At 43.4% G+C, this 21,163-nt stretch overlaps 1 protein-coding gene and 1 long non-coding RNA gene across 2 annotated transcripts in view; one reads left to right on the top strand and one right to left on the bottom strand.

Annotated features, from left to right (window-relative positions):
• XPO4 (exportin 4) overlaps nucleotides 1–9,240 on the bottom strand; it is a 78,951-nt gene extending 69,711 nt beyond the window's left edge. The window contains exon 1 of the mRNA XM_037376596.1: nucleotides 9,005–9,240. Within this exon, the coding sequence (XP_037232493.1) occupies nucleotides 9,005–9,082 (78 nt within the window). The 5' untranslated portion in view covers nucleotides 9,083–9,240. The remainder of the gene's footprint in view (nucleotides 1–9,004) is intronic.
• Nucleotides 9,241–9,407: 167 nt separating this feature from the next.
• Nucleotides 9,408–11,404, top strand: LOC119143898. The gene is made up of 2 exons (XR_005102869.1): nucleotides 9,408–9,504; nucleotides 9,672–11,404. It is a non-coding gene; the product is annotated as an uncharacterized LOC119143898 (long non-coding RNA).
• Nucleotides 11,405–21,163: the final 9,759 nt, after the last annotated feature.

Here is a 21,163-nt window from a genome sequence, read left to right on the forward strand (position 1 = left end):
GCTTGGGTGTGTGGCTTTTGCCTTACCTATTAAACTGTTTTTATCCTGAACCCATGAATTTTCTCACTCTATTCTTCCAATTCTCTCCCCTATCCTGACATTGAGGAAGCGAGTGAGCAGCTGTGTGGTGCTTAGTTGCTGGCTGGGGTTAAAGCACGACACAGTGCATGGAAGTACGACTTCTCTTGTCCTGCAATGTGACAAAAAGGTAGCAGCTTTGCAGTACTTCATCAACAACTGCGTAAATGAGCTACTGAGGTTTGTGTCTGTAAAATTGGTTCTGCTTTTTGTTAGCTTTGATACTGTTTGCCTATCATCACTAATGCCACAATTAATAATAGTAGGAATATTGTAGTATAATAATAAATGATGGTGTAACTCAGTATCGATTGTCATCCAGTTGCGCCACTGATCTCGGTACAAACCCATGCGCAAGTCCCAGAGCCACAAATGCCCTGTGGCACAGGTCAGCGCACCAGCCTCTGGAGTACACTCAGCTACTGGATTTTCAGACTCTGTGTTAATGAAGCTACAACCTGTTTTTTGAATTCTACAAACTGCCTCTACCCTCCTCCACCTGTTGGAACAAAAACCTCTACGGCCAGGGTATTTACTTGTGATGTGGAAAAGCTGAATTCAACTTCCTCCCAAAGCAGCCTTAAGAACTGACTGAACATGGCTTAACCACCTCTCGATGTCTTAAAAGCTCTAACTTTACTCATTTCTGAAAAACTGGAAATATAAAATCAAGGAACATGCCACCCACTCCAATACAGCCTTACTGCCATACTACAGCAACCCTCCCAAAACACCAGCACTGCAAGCATTACAGTCCACTCTTGCCAGGAAAACAGAGTACACAGAGAGACAAATATCAGGTAACTTTTCTCCAGCTCTTCCCATTAACAGATTTCAAAACACATTCATGAAGGATGCTGGTATTATTCTTTTCCTCTGTTACAACAGGATCCTAGTCTAAGTTGATAGTAGTAGACAGGATCTGCCTCTCCAGAACGCCAAGGCTGTGGTTCTCAGAGGAGCAATGCAATGATGGAGACCTTCCTTCTCTCCTTCCAACCACACTAATTCCTCTCCACTCCCAGACACACATTATTATCTTGTGCTGGCTTTGGCAACTGGCAGGCCCTTCTGTGAACCAGTCCAGCTCACTAAACTACCAGATAATCAATCTAGCAAAAATACAAGTAATGGTTTTCCTCAGCCACTCACTATTAGGCTGGTTTAGGCTTCTGTGAAAACAGCTTACCTCTGTGCACACACAAGCCTGGGACTGCAGATGTTCTTCACTTTGGCCAAGCCTTTTGAAATCCCAGGGACCGCTGTCATAAACAGTAAAATTCAGTGGCAAAACACCCTTCTGCACTTTATTGATCTCACAACCACAAATTAATTATACAAAGCCTTCAAGAGACCTTGGCATAAGGAATATTTTCAACACTACTACAGCTGTGCCTCTACCATTTTGCACAGCTGCATGTAACAGCTGGACTGCAAGAAAATACTGAAATTCAAAATTTCAGCACAAACCATGATATATTTTTAGTCTCTCTTCATACGCACTGTTATAGTTCTGTAAATTCTGAATTTGGTAGGCACCACTCAACCAACTTATCTGACTTCTAGAGTTAACAAAAGCAAGAAACCCTCATTCACTTGCTCTTATATTAATCCAAATAACCTTAATTGTATTTTCCACTAAAAAAATAAGCAGTCTTGATCTGAAGACAAAGAGAATTATATCTGCTACTTCCTACGTGGTTTAACAGCATAATTCGACAAAATCTTTTAGGAGCATAGGCAAACTTTTTCATCTGAGTCAAGGTAGCAAAACTGTTTATAATGTATCACAGTGAAAATTACTTGAATTAAAAATCCCTTTTCTCCCTGCATCCACTTCCCAATCCAGTTCGCCATGCAGCCACTTAGGTGGGTGTACTACTACTGTATGTTTTGTCAGAGCCAAAGGCAGCACTGTATAGATGCCACTCATCACTAAGTCTCAGAAGCAGGGAAGTTTGGGGGTTCCTTTTGGGAGACAGGAGAGGGAAGAAGAGGGACTACTTAAAATATGTCCTCTGCCAGTTTCCTCCATTTCTTAAAATCCCTATTTGAACAACTACTCCCTATCCAACAGGATGTTTTAGACAGACTTCAAAGGGATGAAAAAGAACTGAAGATCTGTATCGTCTCCTACAGCTCACATCTGACACCCTCCCTTCTATGCCACATCTCCCAGCACATATGTGGTTTTATGCTGTTTATACATCCCACTATCCACCGAAAAAACAAAACATTGTAATAAATGTTACAGCATTCCCTCTGCCAGATCACTGGCCTAACACAGGCATCAGTTCCACTCTGTTTTGTTCTGGGGAAGCCAAGGAAAGCAGAAAACTGGATAGATACAAATAATACATTTTCCCCTTCTAAAATGGAAAAGGACATTATCATCAAAATCCAGAATTCCACCTCTACATCAAGGCAGGACACAGAAATGGAGATCCTGTGTATACCTAATCTAGACATACTTTTTAGTATCAAAACAGTGTCAGAAATTGATGAAAAGGAGTATTTTACTTAGCTGCTTGTGACAGCATCAGCTCAACAAGAGGATTTCTTCTACCCCTCCACATGGAAAGCTGTTAATTAACTAATGAACACAGATTAGCGTAACGATAAGACTCTTAGGAAGCATGTTGAAGAGAAGACAGCAGTAGGTAGTGCCTGAAGAAGAATTAACCAGATGGAGTTACAGACTAATGAAGCTCCCCAGTGGACAAATCTAGGAGCAGACACAGTATTTTCATTCACATAATACAGAAATTTGCCAATGCAACAATGACATGTCAAATGAGCGTGAATCATCTTGATTCAAAAAGATGAATACTCTCTCTGTGAAACAGTCGGGGTAAATAAACTCCAAGCATGAAGAATCCCACTCATCAGATGCTATGTTTGCTTTTCAGAGGTACCAGAATCTGTATCAATCCTCACATCCCTATTCTCAACTCCTCACCCTTAGTACTGTGTGCTTAGAGTATGGTCCATGCACATTTGTTCTCAGCTTCCAGGTAAAAGCTTCATTAGCATGCCGTACACTGCACATACTTACCTCCCAAGCTGTAACCTGAACCGTGTGCCTGTAAAATGCACCAACCATACCAGTTCTTAAGCAAAAGGAGGAAAAACTACACATACACATGATGGACTCTAAGTTACTTAGTACCACTCCAGAAAAAGATCTATATGGCTTGGGTATAATCCTCTGAAAACATCACCTTGCTGCTCTGAAGTAATAAAGGAAAGCACAATGTAAGTACTATTAGGAAAGGAATACAGAAGACTACCAGAAATTTAAAACCATATAAAATCCTCAAGTACCCACATCACAAAAGAATGCAGTTATGGTCAGTCCATCTCAAAAACAGCACCGTAAATCTAAAGAGCTACAGAGTACAGGGGTGATTAGACGTATAGGGAATCTCCCATACAAAAAACTGACAAGACCCTCAGTTTAGCCAACAGGTGATGGGAGGATGAAGTATGATAGAGAGCTATAAAGGTCACAAAGGATACCACGTAAGAAAAATCAGAACAATTATCAGGTATTTCTTGTAATTCAAGAATGAATGAAAAGATCAACCATCAGGCTTCTCTCAAATAACATAATGTTGGGTTTTTTCCCAAAACCACCTGTGAAACTCATTACTACCAGACAAGTATAATTTAAAAACTAAGAAAATGAAAAATATAAATGCATTCCAAAAACAACGGGACACATTAGTGGAAGAAAAGTTGATCAAAAATCATTAAACACAACGTTGCTACCTCAAGCTCTTGAAATTGCTAATTCAAATAAGGTAAAGTATATACTCGTGAAAGGATTATCCTTATTTTTCAGACCCTTTCTCTAAATTGGCAGCTAGAGGCCATCACTGGAAACAGATCTCAGCTAGGCAGAGGTTTGGTCTAATCCAGCCATAATATAGCACATATCCAGTTTGTTTTGCTGGGTGATGACATGGAGGACTACAACAAATCTCAGCACTGGAATGATTCACTTGTCTGATTTCTCCACCCCTACCGTTTGTCATGCTTCCCAGTCTGAAAAACTGCCCCGCAATGACGACAGGTTGCAATGAGAAATTGAGCTTCCTCATGGAAGGAGGGCTGTCATGGTCCTGAACTCCAAGAAAGGCAAGTTAAAAAAAGCCAACCATACAAACTGTCAGAGTAGATGATAGAAATAATTTGGCCTTGGATTTTAAGGATACTAATATGCTCCCTTATGCTCTTATTCTATAAGCTTATTTCAACATTTGAAAGAGAAGTTTGCTTGACCATTGCCAGACTGCCCAACTTTAGCCTGAAACTTCCCTCAGAAGGGCAGGATAAGTCACAAACAAAGCAGTACCCCAAAAAGATAGTCATGTGTGCACCCCCACTACCTCCAAAACAGACCACAGTGAAACGAGAACATTTACAAACTTTTAAAGAAGGAAGTGTTCCGCAGAAGCCTTTGCTCAAATTTTCTTGAACCTGGTAATGCTACACAGACCCATACCACACAGAATAGCTTAGGACGACAGGGACCTCTGGACTTCAGTTTGCTCAATCTCCTGCCCAGAACAGAACTTGATTTAAAGTTAGATCAGGTTGTTCAGGACGTTGTTCAGTCAAGTTTTAAGTATCTCCAAAGATGGGAGATCCCATAGTCTCTCCAGGTAGCCTGCTCCACTGCCTTCACCAAACCACACTCACTGTGGGTTTTTTTTTGCCTTCTCTCCAGATGCAATTTCCCTTTCTGAAACTTGTAAACTCTTATCTTTTCAATTTTTTCATTGTGCTGCTCTAAGAAAAGTCTAATATAAGAAAGCCTGAGTTAGCAAGTAAATTGTACAGTGAAGGTATATGATACACTTGAGCCAACCTAACAGCTCACAGAGGCAGACCAGCCCTGTACACGTCCAACAATCTAATTTCAGCTCCCCCCCATGCCAGCTCTGCAACCTAAATGTCTGCACAGATAGTCAATTCATCTTGCTAACCTGACAGAAATCCATTCCCTTGTTTAATTCCTATGTCATCTCAGCAATATTAATATGTTCAGCACAGGGTCACAAAGGAGAAAGTGGTGCTGCAGGTAGGAACAGAGCACCCTTTTTCGGAGGCAGGTGGGGTGAACAAGCTATAACCTGTGAATTTACATTTAGGTGTTACAGAACATCATATGCTAAAAAAATTCAACCTGCTTTCATAAGCTCTCAGCAATAACTAAACAGTCTTACACATGCTTCCTACTTCATTCTGTCACCTATAGCATGACATTTACATTTCTCCCCTTAATAATACTACCTATATCTTTTCTCATCCATGAAGACAGTTATTAAAACAGTGCTTACTGACGGTAATTATATTTGGTATTAATTACCACCTGAGCTAAACGGAACATAATAGATAGGAATCATACACATTTGGTTATGGGAAGCCATGCCAGCTGGAACAGATGCTGGTGTATGGTCTTCACCAAGCCAAAGTCACAGAGGTCAAAAGGTATATATACCGGCCTGTGGCACTGAAAAACCACACAGCATTCTGCACTTTTAAGTTACAAAGCTCTATGGGGACCTTACTTAAAGTAAACAGCATTTAGCTTTGTTAGAAAGGAATTAAGCACCCAAAACCCACATACTTTTTCATATAGCAAATACTCTTACCCACACCAAAGCAAATCGTCACAGAATCAGCATTCAAAGTCCTATTTGGCAGCTAATGACAACTCAATTTCAACTTTTGTAACAACTCTTCGACTGACACCAGATTTCAATTGTTTTCCAAGCTAAGCCTTTTGAACATGGCCTACCTAGAACCTGTTGAAAGGCGCTATTGGTAACAAAGGAAAAGCATTATACACAGCTGTAGAGGAGCTCGGTGAAAGAACAGATTGAATCTTCCCAGTTTTCATACACTGCATGCCGTGGTTTGTTAAGTCCATACAGATCACCAGTTTATGAGTTCAGAACTAACATACCTCTTCTCTGACGTATAAAATTAGTTTTCTAAAGGTAAAACTCAGCTAACCCAGATCAATTGAAAAAAATTATGAAAATACTTATCAAAGATTTAGAGAACCCCTGGCCATCCATACTTACCCCCAAGGAATATTAATTAAACACATTCAGATTTTTTGTATTAGCATGTCTGAATTCTAGTCCATTATCCTCCCCAAGGCTCAATATTTCAATTTGAAATCAAGACAAGTAACACATAAACCACCACCACTTCCTGCTCCATCCTCAGACACTTTGTAACACCTTTGAAGCCTCCCTAGCCAACAGTATTCTGCAAGGATTGCTACTGTCTCAGCTGCCACAGACTGCCACAAGAAAACCTTGCTGAATCCCTCCACAGCTCCCTGCCTAGTTAAAACTTGCTGCCATCTATTGTCAGACCATTCACAGCTCTGCCCTTTTCCATCACTTCAGGTATGGCTCCACTGCAAGGCACCAGCCTCTACTCATGACCTCCATTACTAGCACCGGGTTCACCACCCTCCCCCAAATCCTCAGATTTTTACATAAATACCTTTCTAAGCAATCCCACCAGTTTGCTTGATCAGTTCACATCTCCTAGCTGCCACACACAGTTACTTCCTGCCCTCATGCCCAAGTAGATCTTATACCAGATTTTACCAAACAGTGTGGTCCTACGGTTAAAGTAAATTAAGGTCATTACTGTCCAGGGGCAGTCCTGAAACACAATTTCAGCCCTTGTTTTTCCACAGTTGCTAGTAAGAAAGAGAGCAGTAAGTAAGGAATGGAGTGCACAACCCTTTCAGTCTCTGAGGTCTCACCTCCACCTTTGAAAAGCTCCCAGCAACCTGCACTCCTCCTCTCCTCCATCACTCCAAAGACTTGATGATTTTTGAGAAGAAACACAAAGCAACAACGCTAAACAATTCTCGCAGCTCTTCTACAGCCAGCCCAGTTTAAAGCCTGAGTCCTTGGCCTCACAAACAGCTTTAGTAAATATCTCTTGTTTATTCAGCTTCCTCAGGAAAAGCCTTATTATTAACTAATTCTTGTCAGTTCGGTGCTGTCTATGAAACTTCCAAGAGCAGCTGCAGAAAAGAAAAATGAACAAAAAAAAGGTAATGACCACAACGAGTCAGCTTCCATACTGTCAGAGGCTGGAGGGAGACAGTAAGCTAGAAATTCAACGAGGACCCTAACAGCCATGTGCCTGCAGACCTGAGACATATTGTTACCATCAAGTTTAGCACCTGTTCTTCAACAGAAGCACAAACCTTACCATAAGAGGCTTGCATCTTTTCACATCATTTAACTTGTTATTTGCTTTAACTCCACATTAAGTTGCATCTCCCTCTCTATGATAGCAGGGCTACTACACTAGGGAAATTATGCCAAAGCAAGTAAGGTTAAGTTTTCTAGCACAGATACAAAACTTCGGAGATGCCACTTCACATGTTATCAGTTCGATACTGAAAACTACCTAACCACCAGCTTCCTTCCACATATGTGTTCTGTCTCAATACTACTTATTACATGTTTCCCCTAAGCAGTCAAACACTTCTGGTAAATATAGCTACTGTTATTTTTAAAACTGAGATACACAGACATTACGAGACCATCCAATAGTCTATACAGTTAGGTTTTGCAAAGGCATCCGTGAATCAAGTGTGGCTCAAAGCTTAAAATGCATCACTGTTCACATACTTTGACAAGTTTTTTTCTAAAAGCATTATGCTTACTGCTAAGCTATCTACCTTTGCTTTCCTGTTTGAAAACACAGTCAACGTTTTTCAGGCTTTGATTTCACAAGGAATAACACATTTTGATGAGGACACCTGCAAGCAAAGCTAGTCACCTGTTGCTCTGCGGCTAGGCCGCCGCCACAGGCAGACATTAAACCATCACCATTCAGGCTCTGGACATTGATCAATTATTGATACCAGGCAAACTCTGCTACCATTTGCTTGGTTCTTTTGAAATCCCTTTAATATCAACAGCTTACAAACTTTACTTCTGTTGGAATCACGTCTCAGTATGATAAGTTTTGCGGGAAGGGCTTTGGGCCAGACAATTTTAGAAGACCTGCAAGCAAGATGCATAAACGACGCGGGCCAACATACAGCTTTTTCATCCAAACGAACAGAAAACTTTTGCAAGGACCCATGACTGGGATGTTTCCACACCCGACGGCCGCTGCGTTTTTGATCTCTCCCGTAGGGACTTTCTTTTCCATGCAGTCAGGGAAAACAACGCACAAGGCACCGGCAGCGAATCGGCAACGGAGAGGCGAGGGCGAAGCACGGCTGATGGCCCCGCTACAGCGCGGCAGCACCGCGACCCGCCAGCGGCTCCGCGCTCCCCCGCGGGAAGGAAAACTCTGGAAGCGAGCGCCGCCCGGCCCTCTGCGCTTCCCCGCGCTGCCGGGGGGCCCCTCGCCCCGGGCACGACCCCCGCCAAACGCCGCGGAGGGGCCCCGGGGCCCGGCCCCCGCCGCCGGGAGGGAGAGCCGCTCGCTGGCAACTTCAGCGAGGGTTTCCGCGGCGGACAATGGCGGTGCGGGGGGCTGGGGGGCGTGAGGGGACGTTGGCGCCCCGCCGGGGCGGGAAGCTGGGGGCGCGGGCAGCCGGCAGCCCGCCCACGGCGGGGGAGAGCGGGCGGCACATGGAAGACCGGCGCGGCGTGCGCGGCGGGGGCCGACCCCGGCTGCGGGCTGACAGGGACGAGCCGGCGCGGCGGCGGCGCGGAGGGGGAGGCCGGCCAGGGAGCGGGAGGAGGCGGGGAGGGGGCGGCAGAGGTGCCGCGCCCCGGCGGGCTGCGCCCCGAGCCCCGCGCCTGAGGGGCGAGGGCGGCGGGAGGCTGCGCGGGCGGCGGGAGCGCAGGCGAGGAGGGGGACCCAGGGGAACGGCAGGCGCGGCGCGGCACGGCCCTCCCCCCCAGCTCCGCCGCCTCACCATCAGCACTTTGGCCGCGTTCTCCAGCTGGGCGATCACCTCGGGGGCCCCCCCCGCCGCCGCGGCCGCCGCCATCATGGTCTCTCTTCAATGACGCGCCATGCGCTGCATTCTGGGACGAGGCAGCCGCGCAGCCAATCCGGGGCGCAGCGCGGCGCGGCCCGGCCCCGGCGCGGAGGCGAAGCGGCGGCGTCTCCGCAGCGTGACCGCCGGCCGCCAGCCAGGGGGGCCGCCGGAGACAGCCCCCACCCGCCTCGCGCCTCCCGCCCGGCCCCTCCCGCCGACCAACCGCCCCGCCTCCGGGGCGGGCCCGGCGTGGCGCGCGGAGCCCCCGGGCGGGGCCGGCGCCGGTTCGAGGCCGCCGCACCTGCCGCGGCCGCCGCTGCCGGGCCTCGGGGCGGGGGCGGGGCCTGCCCGGGCGCTGTCCCACTCCGCCGCCTGCCCAGCGCGGGAACCCGGGCGGGAGCGGGGCGCCGGGCGGCGCTTGCAGCGTTTGGGGGGTGAGAGGGATGCGGGTTTGACGCGCAGCTCAGAAGGTTGCGGGGAGCGGGGGCGGGGGCCAGCGTCTTTGCGAACGGCGCTGCTTTACGGCAGACTGAAAAACAGCCAAGGTTTAAAACTCATCTAAACCGCTCCGCTTTTATTTTTTTTTTTTTTTTTTTTTAAGATTCCACGTAACTCCATCAGGAGCTCACTTCACGTTATGGATGCGAGTTACGAGACAGCATCGCCTTCAAAACATGTGCTGGGCAGAACATGGCTGTGCACCCGTAGGAGCAAAAGGGTTCACTGGCATTCCGATCTGGTTTAGGGGTTTGCCTTTTAAACAAACCTGGTGGTTTCCACTTTGGTTTGCACGCTGGAGGAGGCTTGCAGCTCTGATACCTTCAGGTGAAACTAAATTGCAAGATCTGCAGCTGCCAAGGAGTGTTCAGGGCACAGAACCAGGCTAGATCCCCTTCAGAGTCTGCCCCCCCCAGTGCAGGCTGCTTAGCATCGTCAGCGGTTTCAGATACCACTAGATCACTCTACTCTTAACTGCAGTCAGGTATTTCCAACCGTGGTTCAACCATCCTCCCAACTTTCAGAAGACCTTAGCTGAGCTCCAGCGCTGAACTTACACAAAGTTTGGAACCTAACGGCTAACTGGGCAAGCCGATGCCAGCCTTGAATGCTCACAGACTGTTCTCACAAAGGGCGTTTAAATCTGCAATGTTTCCATGCAGTGATATGGTGTGATAGCCAAAGGCAGAAGAAAGTGTCAAGGAAATGAGATGACAGCAAGACAGACATCTTTCCTATTCAAAAGAAGAATGCAAGTGTTTTTCCCCAAAGAAATGACAGCTTTCAGTGCTGAACAGGGGGCATGGCAGTGCTCGCTACCAGCCGATATCAGAAGTAGCAATAGCACCATGTAGAGGATCGATCTTTGTGGTTTACGTAGGAGGTAAATGCTGGAACATTGAATGTATTTCAGGGTAACATTCAGCTTCACAGTTGAGGAACGTGGGGAGATCAGCAGGGCTGCCCTGAAAGGAGAGATAAACCTTCTCTCACAAACAGCTGCTTACCTGGTGTGCAAAGAACCACTCTCACACACAGAGCTGAGATATCGTTTATTGTGTCTGCGCAGAGATGGGTGCTAGGTGGTAAATCTACAAAGCTAGCACACCTCTGAACACATAATAAAACATTTCATACACTTTGAATAATTGTTTACAATTAAATTCAGTCACACTTAATTCTCATGAGTTCTTACAAGTCTAGTCTCCATTTAAAGGTGCAACATTTTTTTTTTTTCACTGTATATGCTCTTGGGGAGGGGGCTTTCTTTTAATATCCTAATTGAATAGTTCACACATAGTTCAAGTAATTTTCTGTTTGCTTTCAGTAACCCTTTGGTTCTACTTGAGCATATTTTGTTGTGTCCCAGCTTGACATATTTATGGTATCTATTCCTTCTCCCAAGGCCATGTCTTGTTAACTATTTGTAACATCTGTTTTTCAAATTATTTCTTGTTTTTCATTATAAATATTTACATACTTTGTCTAAATTTCAAGTCTGATCTAATACTGAGCTAGTTGACTGCATAAGGAAAATTGAACCAATGATCAGAGATGGAGGAGTTCGAAGACAGTGAAAGTGTGACAGCACACTTAAGTCCTGAACTGTGTTTATTGGGCCAACAGTGCAATGTACAATGAGTCTTACTCTAAAGAACAGCAAAACAAGAGCTAAAGACTTAGAACTTTTTGTACAAAGAGGTAATATGAAAAAAAACCCCACCCCTGAAGAGTATGAAAAATGCTATTTTTAAAAAATCTGTGTTTAGTAAAGGACTACTTCAGTTGAGTATTTCTGTACTTCTAGCTTGTATTCAAAATTAGATTCTTCAACAACTTCTGAGGCACGCTCAAAGGTTTTTCATTCTTCTGTGGCCTGGGATCAATAGAAATAGAATAGCGTTGTTTGGGGTGGGAGTGGGCAGGGGCAGCACTCAAGAGGTCTCTATAACCTTCTTCTTCAACCTTCTCACCAAGTTGCTCAGGGCTTTGTCCTCGCAAGAATGGAGAGCGCGCAACTTATCTGGGTAACCTGTGCCAATACTTGATAGTTGTCATGGTGATTTTTTTCCCCTTTGAATCAGAACCTCCCCATGTGACTATTGCCTCTCATCCTACTGCTGTGTACCTCAGTAGAGAGTGTTTCTCTATTTTCTTGATTATCTCAGGTACTGGAAAGAAGCTCTTGCATTCCCTTTCAAGCCTTCTGACTGAATGCAGTTCCCTCAGCTTCTCCTCAAAGGGCATGAGCTCCTACCTCCTCACCATCTTGATTGCCCACAGCTGCACTCACTGCAATTTGTCCACTTCTTTCTCATACCAGGGGACCTGAAGTGTCGTGTGGTTTTCCAGATGTGATGTAACAAGTGCTGAATAAAGAGGACTAGTAATTCTCTTGGTCTGCTGGCTTCATGCCTGTAAAAAACCCAGAATGTCTTTATAAAAAGTAGTCTTCCTCACTGCTGTCATGTTCTGCTTGCTTATGTTTAGCTTGGTATTTGTCAGGGCCAAGGAAAGCACACAACTGGACCTTAATTGCCCTACCACCTTCACCTGGGACTTTTGCATGTGCAGTACTGTAAGACTGATTACCTGTGCCCGGTCCTTTCTTCTGTTGTCTTGGCTTATCAGTTGGCCTTCTTGGGTGGACCTATGTAATATATAGCCTTGCGTCCAACCCTATCTCCTGCATGGACCTTGTCTCTGACTCATGTCTTCTGCTGTTCCTGGCTGGACTTTCTGGCTGGGCCCTGGACATGACTCATTATCTTGCCTTGTCTTGGACTGTCAAGGAGACCTGCCACCAACCCAGCCCTGCCCAAATCTTATGGAACTGCACCCTAGTTGGTGAGGGCACTGCTCTGCCTGTCCTGTGGTCAGCCTTGGTTCCCCGTTTATCCACCCTCATGGAGTGGCCCTGCTTTTGTTGCCCCTGCCACAGTTCACCTCGTCCTCCAGATTCCTTTTGCAATCAGTCCTCAGTCTACACTGCTCTGGTGGTTATTCCACCTCAGGTAAGGTATGACACCATAGGATCCATCCATCAGTTCCCTGAATAAGTATAGTGGTTTGATCAATCTATATCTTACCCTTCTCTCCCTGAAGTCGTCTGTCTGTCTGAGCATACTTCAAAAATAGCATGTTCATTAAACCCACTCTTTTTTCACAAATGTATACAATATGTGCAAACAAAATCTTGGATTTTACCATATCATCGTCAGGTGCATCTTGCCCTCGTTTCCAGTGGGAGGACTGAGTGGGGTAATCTGCAGTAAAAAAGAACACGTTCAAGTAGTCACATTTTCTCTCAGCTATTTTACAATCTTAATGTTCTCTTGGCTAGTCTTAGAAAAACTGATTGTTCATTTATCTTGTCAGAGTAAATGCTGAAGCTATTTCTGCTGTTGGCTAAAAAAGATGCATCGCAGTCTTTCTTAATGCTTCCCTCTTCTGTGGTGTTAATACTCTCAAAATAGTTCAGAGCGTTTGGACTCACTGCCAGAAAGAGTGTTGTTGGTAGTGGAGCCTGTGCTTCCTGTTCTAGCAGCCCTCTATCTTGCTTTCTTCCACAGCTGAAAACGTCCAACTAGTGCTAGTTTTGGCTAAGGATTAAAATGTTAAGGAAAATGAGTCAACAGCTGGTAGTAAAACAGTCATAAATTAGGGGTTTTATTTCGTTTCAAATATGTGTTAATCAGACAGTCCTATGCACGCCCTGTGAACCACTACTGTCCACCACTTGGCAGGGCCACTTGAAACAATTTTACTTAATTCCTTTAGACACCCTGGCTAGATTTACATACAAATGGCCTCAGTCAACTTACATAGGCACATAAGTCACTGTCCCCCTCTTGAGTAAAAGTTTCTGCCAAAATTATTGTAAGCAAGTCAGGTAGCGCTGCCCTGTGCTCTTGGTCGGTATTTCCTATTATGAACCCAGTTCTCTATTGCCTTTCAAGTTGGGCAAAGTTTAAAATTTTGGCAATATAGGTTTCTGTGCAAGGTAACAGTTACAAGCTTAGAGAATATGTACACTTGTGCTAAAATGGTAGTTGCTTCTGAGAACAAAGCCAGGGGAAAATAAAGTTGAAAGACTGAATAGAGGCTTTTGCAGAAAGCCACTTTTTTTTTTTTTTTTTTTTTAATGGTTGCAAGGTTTGAGAAAGAGCAAACTTTTGATTGGCAAGTGTCTCTTCCCATACCCGATAACCAGTTTGTGCTTGGCCACATCTGAACTAATAAACTGAGAAGGCTTATATGTACTTGACTTGATAAAGCAAATGTTAGCGTGCAGACTTTCCTTCTCAATTACAATTCATCTTGGTGTTCACGGAGGATCTCAGAACAATCCTTTCCCTCGCAGCTCTCATGTGAGACTGCATTGCACATGTCTCATCCTCCAGAGCATGCCCCAGTGCCTCACAGCTTTTGCTTCTGGCTGATCTCTGCAATCACCATCCATGTCTCACTTACCCCTGCTTTTCTTCAGGATGCAGAAAATGGGACTCTTCCTGTCTTTTTCGTGAATAAGGTAAGATCCAACTCTAAATCAAAGACCAGTGAGAGAAGGAGCTTGTCTGTAGTAGGAACCTTACCTTTCCTGTTGCAGAAGCGCAGAACAAAAATGTTTAAGCAGATTCTAGGAATTCTGGGAGAGTACCTGCCTTTGCCTGCCCTTTCTCGCATTGCTCTGGTGAGGGGCTTAAACCAGGCTTTGTATTTTTGCTGTGTGTCTTATTTTATGGGTCTTGACTTCATTTCTGGGGTCTGTTTGTAGCAGCCCTGAAGGTCTATAACTGCAAATGAAGACTGCAAATGAGAGCTCCACTGGAGTAATTAAAAATAAACTTATTTGCTATCTGAAGAAGAAGCCATTTGCTTAGGAGGTGGCTTTTCCTTCCTCTCAGTAGCTGGGTGTTCACACTTTGAAGTACACATTGGCTCTTCAGTTTATTTCTTGCAAAGCAAGGGTACACAATGCTGCAAAGCTAGATTAGTCATTCAAGTAATTAATTTCAAGTTCTTTGTTTTGTTAAGAATGGATTTTGGCTAGGAATGGAATGTGTCATAAATGAGGTTAACCAGGAAGAGGTAAAATATTTAAGTGAACAACCTCCAACTGTAAGAATGGGTCTTACTGGAAGGAAGGTACAAACCATATTAGCCAGTGGTACACAGGCAGAGATACAGAGGTTAAGAAAGAGGTTATAGAGAATTGGTGCATTGTGTAGTTGTGTGTTTGCAGTACCTGTGACACTGCCAGAGCAGTGAACAGTGACAGTGGCCGGGAGGAGCCGTGGCACACCCAGAGCAGCAGTTGAGCTGTCACAACAGCAGCCTGCAGAAGGGGAATTCAGGAGGATATCAGACATGCAGATGACTGAGTCATACTCAGTTTTTATTAAACTAATATTCCGCCCAAGGATTGAGGCACGCACTTCTTGCTTAACCTGGCTTTTCATAAGCAAGGCATTATATTGGGGTAGATATAACTGACACCAGGAGGCAAAATGTCAGTAGAAAGAAAAAATGTAGGGTACATGGACAGTGTTGCTAGATCTAAACTTTTGGCATCTTGTGACACTTATTCCTGTATTTGAAGCTGTAATAGTAAGAGCTTCAGCATTGTTTAAAACAAGGGAGTGAATTATTTGTTCTACAGGAAACCTGCTGTATTTGTTTTTGTATCTGCTTGTGTTCTGTTTCTTCCTGGCTCTGCTTGCCTGTAACTACCATGTCGGTAAGAACTTCAGTGGACTGAGAAGGGGGGAGATGAACATAACAGTCACTAAGTTTAGCTATTTTGACTTTCAAAGTTATCTTTAGGATTTATGACTGGTTGACCAGAACACGCTGCTTATAATTCACACTTGGAAGTTTATCAGCAATAATTTACACTAGGTATTTGGAAAACATGTTTTTATCACACAGACTCTGCTGCCTCTACTGTGGTCTTCTGGGGTATTCGGGAACACTTTACTGGTACACCAAATGGTAGGATGATAGCATAAGCTAGCCTGTTTCATCTTGTCTGTAACAAACACTTAAAAAACTTCATGCAGCAGATATCTGTGTTGAAGCACACAAAATGCCAACTCAGATTGCCAGCTTACTGCCTGTTTCATCTCAAGACTGCTGTAAAGGCCAGCTTGCCAACCCAAAAGGGATCAATGTAGCACCAGTTTATTTTAGGCTACTCTCTCTAGACACTTACTTGTTTAATGTGTCATTCACTCAAGATTAAGTCATTATTTTGATTAATATAGTCTACAGTACTGATGCTTTAGTCTCTCATCTGAAATCGTTCCGTTTTGACCCTGCTTTAAAGATGCCTGCAAAGCGTTTCCTCCTCCTAATAGTTTATTCCTGAGGCCTTTTGCTTAGGAGGTAGCTTTTCCTTCCTCTCAGGAGCTTGCAAGTCACAGTCAAGTTCTCCCTGGTCTTGCATAAAAAGCAAGGACCTATGTGGAAGTCCTCAGTGAGACCCTTAGCAAAGACTTACCATCTTAGTGCTGGGGGAGTTCATGGGCCTAATCTGGATGTCTGACTCTCCCTGTGTGTTTCCTAAGTACTAAAGAGTGGGGTTACAGAAGCTGGCAGGTGAAACATCTGTGCTAGCTCACAGAAAAAAGGTGCCAAGGAAGCCTTTGCAGCTTAAAACACACACATGCATGCACTTGTTTTACTTGTAGTACTTGGAACACTTCTATGCTACTTTGGAGGTTTTCCCTTAACCAGCTGTGACACAAGCTGAGAACTTTTACCCTAACATTTTCCCCCTGGCTGCAGAAATACCACGGAGTATTCACAAGTTGGTTCATCATCTATGCATTTCCTATTCTGAAGGCATTTGGGGGAAAGCAAGCTAATAACCCAGCTGACCTGTCCTCTGTACAATGGCCAGAGGTGTGTGCCAGGTAAAGAAGTCAATAGAGAAAGAAAGGCCCTTTATTTAGTTGGACACGGCTATCTGAAGATGGTTAAGTTCTGAAGTCACAGCAGAAATATGCAACAGGACTCATCATTTAGTTTCTCCGTATTTCTGTTCCATATAGAGAAGAAGCAGGTAGTAGAAAGCAACTGCCCTGCCAGTTGTAGATTTGCTAACAGCTGGGGGTGCACAATCAGAATGGTCGTTACATAGAACCAATCTGCTGCTTCAGCTTGGGCCTATAGCTTGCACAAGCTCCCTGAAAACCAAATGACAGAGTACAGTGCTTATTTGAGCTTATCCTAAGGATTTTTCAGCTTAGGCAGTTCTGGAATAAACTAGGATTTTCCAAGGATTTCTTTCTCCCCTTCCTTGAGTTGTATAGATGGAACATAACAGTGTGGATGATGGGTTATTATGAACCATGCGCATCACTCTTACCTGCCATGTTTCCAGGGTGAATAACCACTGTCACTGTGGTTTTGAACAAATTCAAATCTCGCCTCAATTTTGCACCTCCTGCTGACCCCTGCAAAACTGCACTGTTAGATATGAACTCTTCTTTAGTCTGAGGTGGATTTGACTGTTTTATTGAAAAAATTAAGATTAATTTTCCTACTGTGCTGAGACATTTAGAAAGATCCTTTGGCGGCTCCAGTTATACCAAATAGTCCAAACACTTGCTAGCCTTTTCGGAGATAAGTGTTGTCCATCTGAGTAGCTGATATGATCAGATCTATGACAGCCTAATGAAGTCAAGCAGGAAGATAAAGTTGTATGTCATCTATGAGAGGAACATGCTAAATCAGAAGGGCCTTACAGTTCTAAGTTTAAGCCCCTCACATTGCAGAGTCATGTGCAGCCACGCAGAAGCTAATAGTGTCTAAGGTGAGTTGTTTCTTGTCCTCACATATTTTGTTGAGCAGCTATTCAATAAGATAGAATTTGGCTTTTGAGAGTTTGTAAATACTTCTAACTTCCAGCTTATTTACTTTCACTGTATTTGCTGCTGGTTTGCTGGCACAGGGATAGATACTGTTCATCCCAATTAGATTTTCTTCCTCATGTTTATTCTTGTTATATTTAGAAAGATAAGTTGCCCTTATTCTTCATTTTGTGAGTTTATATAGCATTAGGAGAGTTTTCTTCCCGTAAATAAGTTCCTTTCCATAAATAGCACTTCTGTACTAACTTGGGTTGATCTTTCTCAAAAAATGACCACCAGAATGGTGATACTCCAGACTACGCTTTACAAAGACATTACTTTTTCTGTAGCTTTGTTCAAAATGCATAGATCAAGGTTGTAAAATTGCCTCCACTGGTTCTTGGAGGTGAATGGATCATATTGGAAAGAAAATGGGAGGAGAGGATCTTGGCTGAAAGCTTCTAGAACAATAAAGATCAATCCCTAAATAACTTTCCTCCCGATTTCTTGTCAGTGATGGTTCTAAAAATCTGCATCATTTTAGTGGCTTAGTCATCCAAAAATCACCTGATACGCATACATACATCAGAGCAGGAATTTTAGGATGTTAATCCCAGAAGTCTTAGAGTAAAAAACTTCATGCCATTTCTGTTTTTCCATGCATCAAAGTCATCTAGTTTTTCCTTTTACAGTACTGCTAATAGTCTTTTACTGAATGTGCCTGAATGTGCCTGAATACTTATTTGCAGATTTCATTAGCGTGCTCTACTTTTTGTTCTCAAGCCATTTATAAAAGTATTAACATTGGGTCTATTTATAGGCTTTCCACCCCTCGACATGCCCTTTTGCAGTGTGGCCTATGTGGCAGAAATACCGTCTCTATTTTTCAGCAGCAGCCCCTCAGGGACTTTGCTGCAGATTGTCTTGGTGCTAGAATCAGCTTTGCACAGGGCTATTCATATAAACAGCTATGAAGAAGTTCCTAATCCTTCTAATAAATTTGGAACAGGAATTCCATTTTTCTCCATCTTGCAGGAGGGCCTTGGAAGTCTCGAGCAGCTGTATGCAAATTTTAGATTATCCCCCCCATCCCCCATGCATGTGCCCGACTCCTATTTATTTACCCAGTCCTTCCTAGTGGGAGTTCTCTGAGATCCCCCACTAGTCCCTCTGTCAGCAGCTGAGACCCTGACCCTACTTTGCTTTCTCTGGTTTGAGGTCTGACAGGGTAGTAAGTGGGTACTTTGGTGGCCAGCCCTGTGACCTTAGCTGAAGAACTGGTTGGCAAATCCTTTTACTGCCATTCTACCTCTGGTATGTCAGCATGGGGGAACTACGGGATAGATCTTTCAAGCTGGTTTTCCTAGATTAAGGTTTTCCTTTGGTCCCACAGGCTCAGTGTTCTGGTTCTGGGGGTTTGATGGACAAATCAGCTTCTCACTGGTTTTTGGGGGTGGTGTGTATTGTAAGACCACAGTTCTTCTCACAGATATCTCACCTTACTCAGGGTTTTTCCCCTGGCAGTTGCCAAACAGTCCCAGGTGACTGCTACTGCTTGCTTGCCATTTATGTGTTTCAGGTGCTGCCCACCCTTGTGATCAGTCCAGCCAGGGTACACTTGCTCCACCGCTGAGACACCGGAGCTACTTCATGCCTGGTGTAAGCTGCCACTGACAAGAAATCAGAAGGAAAGTTATTTAGAGATCGATCTTTATTGTTCTAGAAGCTTTCAGTCAAGATCCTTTCCTCCCATTTTCTCTCCAATAGGATCCATTCTAGTTTTCTCTTCGATAATTTCCATCCTAATAACCTTAAGCATCTGTAGCTGAACTAATAATTTTCTGTGTGACAATGAAACAATTGGTTTTGAACTCCAGAAAATTTAATCTAGAATAAAATAATGATTTGACTGTAGTTTCTTGGTTCTACAAAATAAATGCATAGGTATATAAGCATTCCCATTCTGGATTAGACCTTATATAAATCTAATATTATACCTTGTAGTCAGAGGTGACAGGAATGAAGAGGAAGGTGGAAGCAGATGAAGAGCTGGCAGATATGGAATCATCTGTCCTCAGTGTATGCCGTCCACATCTTTAACGGCTGAAGATAGACCTGGAATAAATCTACCCTTTCCAAAGGCAGAAGACATTTTATCATTAACTTTTGGGTATAGTAATACGCAACAGCACTTGTGAGCTTTTACTATTATTACACACAATTAATGTTTTCGTGTTGCTTACATTTTTGTCCTTATAAATTGGCTTAGAGTTGTGCTACATCATACTCTGCAGATATGTTTCCTAATATCAGTGCAACTCCCTCAGAAGTGCCCCCTCTGACTTTGCTCCTTTCACTTCCATCAAAAATGAACAAGTTAAGAGAGAGTATGGAACCAGGTGAAACGTGCCACATGGAGATACTCCCTAGATTTGTTTAATAGTATTATATATTCCCTGACCATTGTAACATTTTACATGCTTTCAGGGCTATGCCGCATGTTTACTGGAGGTATTCAAGAAGCTGCCTGTGTTCATCCACAGATACTTTTCTTGAGCTGATCAAATTAATTTATACCCTTTGAAGGTGTATGGATAGTTTACATTTTTGTCTCCGGTGTTTATTGTATTGTATTTGTCACTATTGAATTTTCATTTGCTATCATGCTATCTATTCAGATTTTCTTACTAAATCACTCTTAAGTACCATGGCCTGCACCTGATCTTTTAGAATAATTAATTTACTTATACAATCTGCACATTTTTTATCTAATGCTTCCTCCTTCATTTGGTAATATTTTAAAAAATAATGAAATTAATACACAACATTGAAGTACCTGTTCCTAATTTTTATCAGTTACAGCATAAATCTCTTTTAGGTTCTGTAATTTTAATCAGTTCTTTTTTATTATATTATTTGGATTCTTATTTTGAGGCCACTTAATTTCTTAAATAGTCTCCTGAAAGACTAAATAAATATAAATTGCCTCTTTCATAATTGCATCACAATTTTTAAGCAATGCTGTGAGATTGCTGGAACTTTATTGTCTTGTGCAGAACCCATGCTAGTTAAACATTAGCATAACATCTCATGATTTTCTGGGCATTTTTGCCTTATCTCTTTAAGTATCATTTCAACAAATTTGTCAAGATACATACGAAAGGTTTACTGATCTATGCTTTTCAGGATCAAACATAGAATTATTTTACAAAGCAGGCACAATCACGGCCAGTCCCTCAGCCCTTCAGTGCTACAGCTAATTTAGGAAATGCATTTACATGGTGGCTGGGGTAGACGAGTACCTTGATGTGAAGATTTTACGAGCCAGTGTGCTGTCAGAATGTGCTTTACCTCCTTGAGACCATCACACCTTTTTTGTGTCATGACTTCCCTGTCTTCTTCCCCAGTAAGCAGAATGTTAAGGGAATGCATATTAAAAAGTATTTCAACAATGATTTTGTTATTAGTTGTCCATGCATAATGTTGTCAGTGAAGTTTCATTCACACAATTATTCAAATAAACTCAGATGAAGTAAGTTGCGTTCATTTGTTCCTTCAGATAAAGGCTTTGACTTGTTTAATCACAGAGTAGTTTTGTTTTGTGATTACATTTGTATTGACCAGAAAAGCAAATACCTAATAATTTGGTTAGCCAGTCAGAAACGGAAATACTACATTACAATGTAAGGCATCATATCTCTTAGGTAAGCAGTCTTGAGTATTAACTTCTCAAAGGAAT

This window comes from Falco rusticolus, chromosome 2 (assembly GCF_015220075.1).
Source record: "Falco rusticolus isolate bFalRus1 chromosome 2, bFalRus1.pri, whole genome shotgun sequence".
NCBI classification, from domain to species: Eukaryota; Metazoa; Chordata; class Aves; order Falconiformes; family Falconidae; genus Falco; species Falco rusticolus.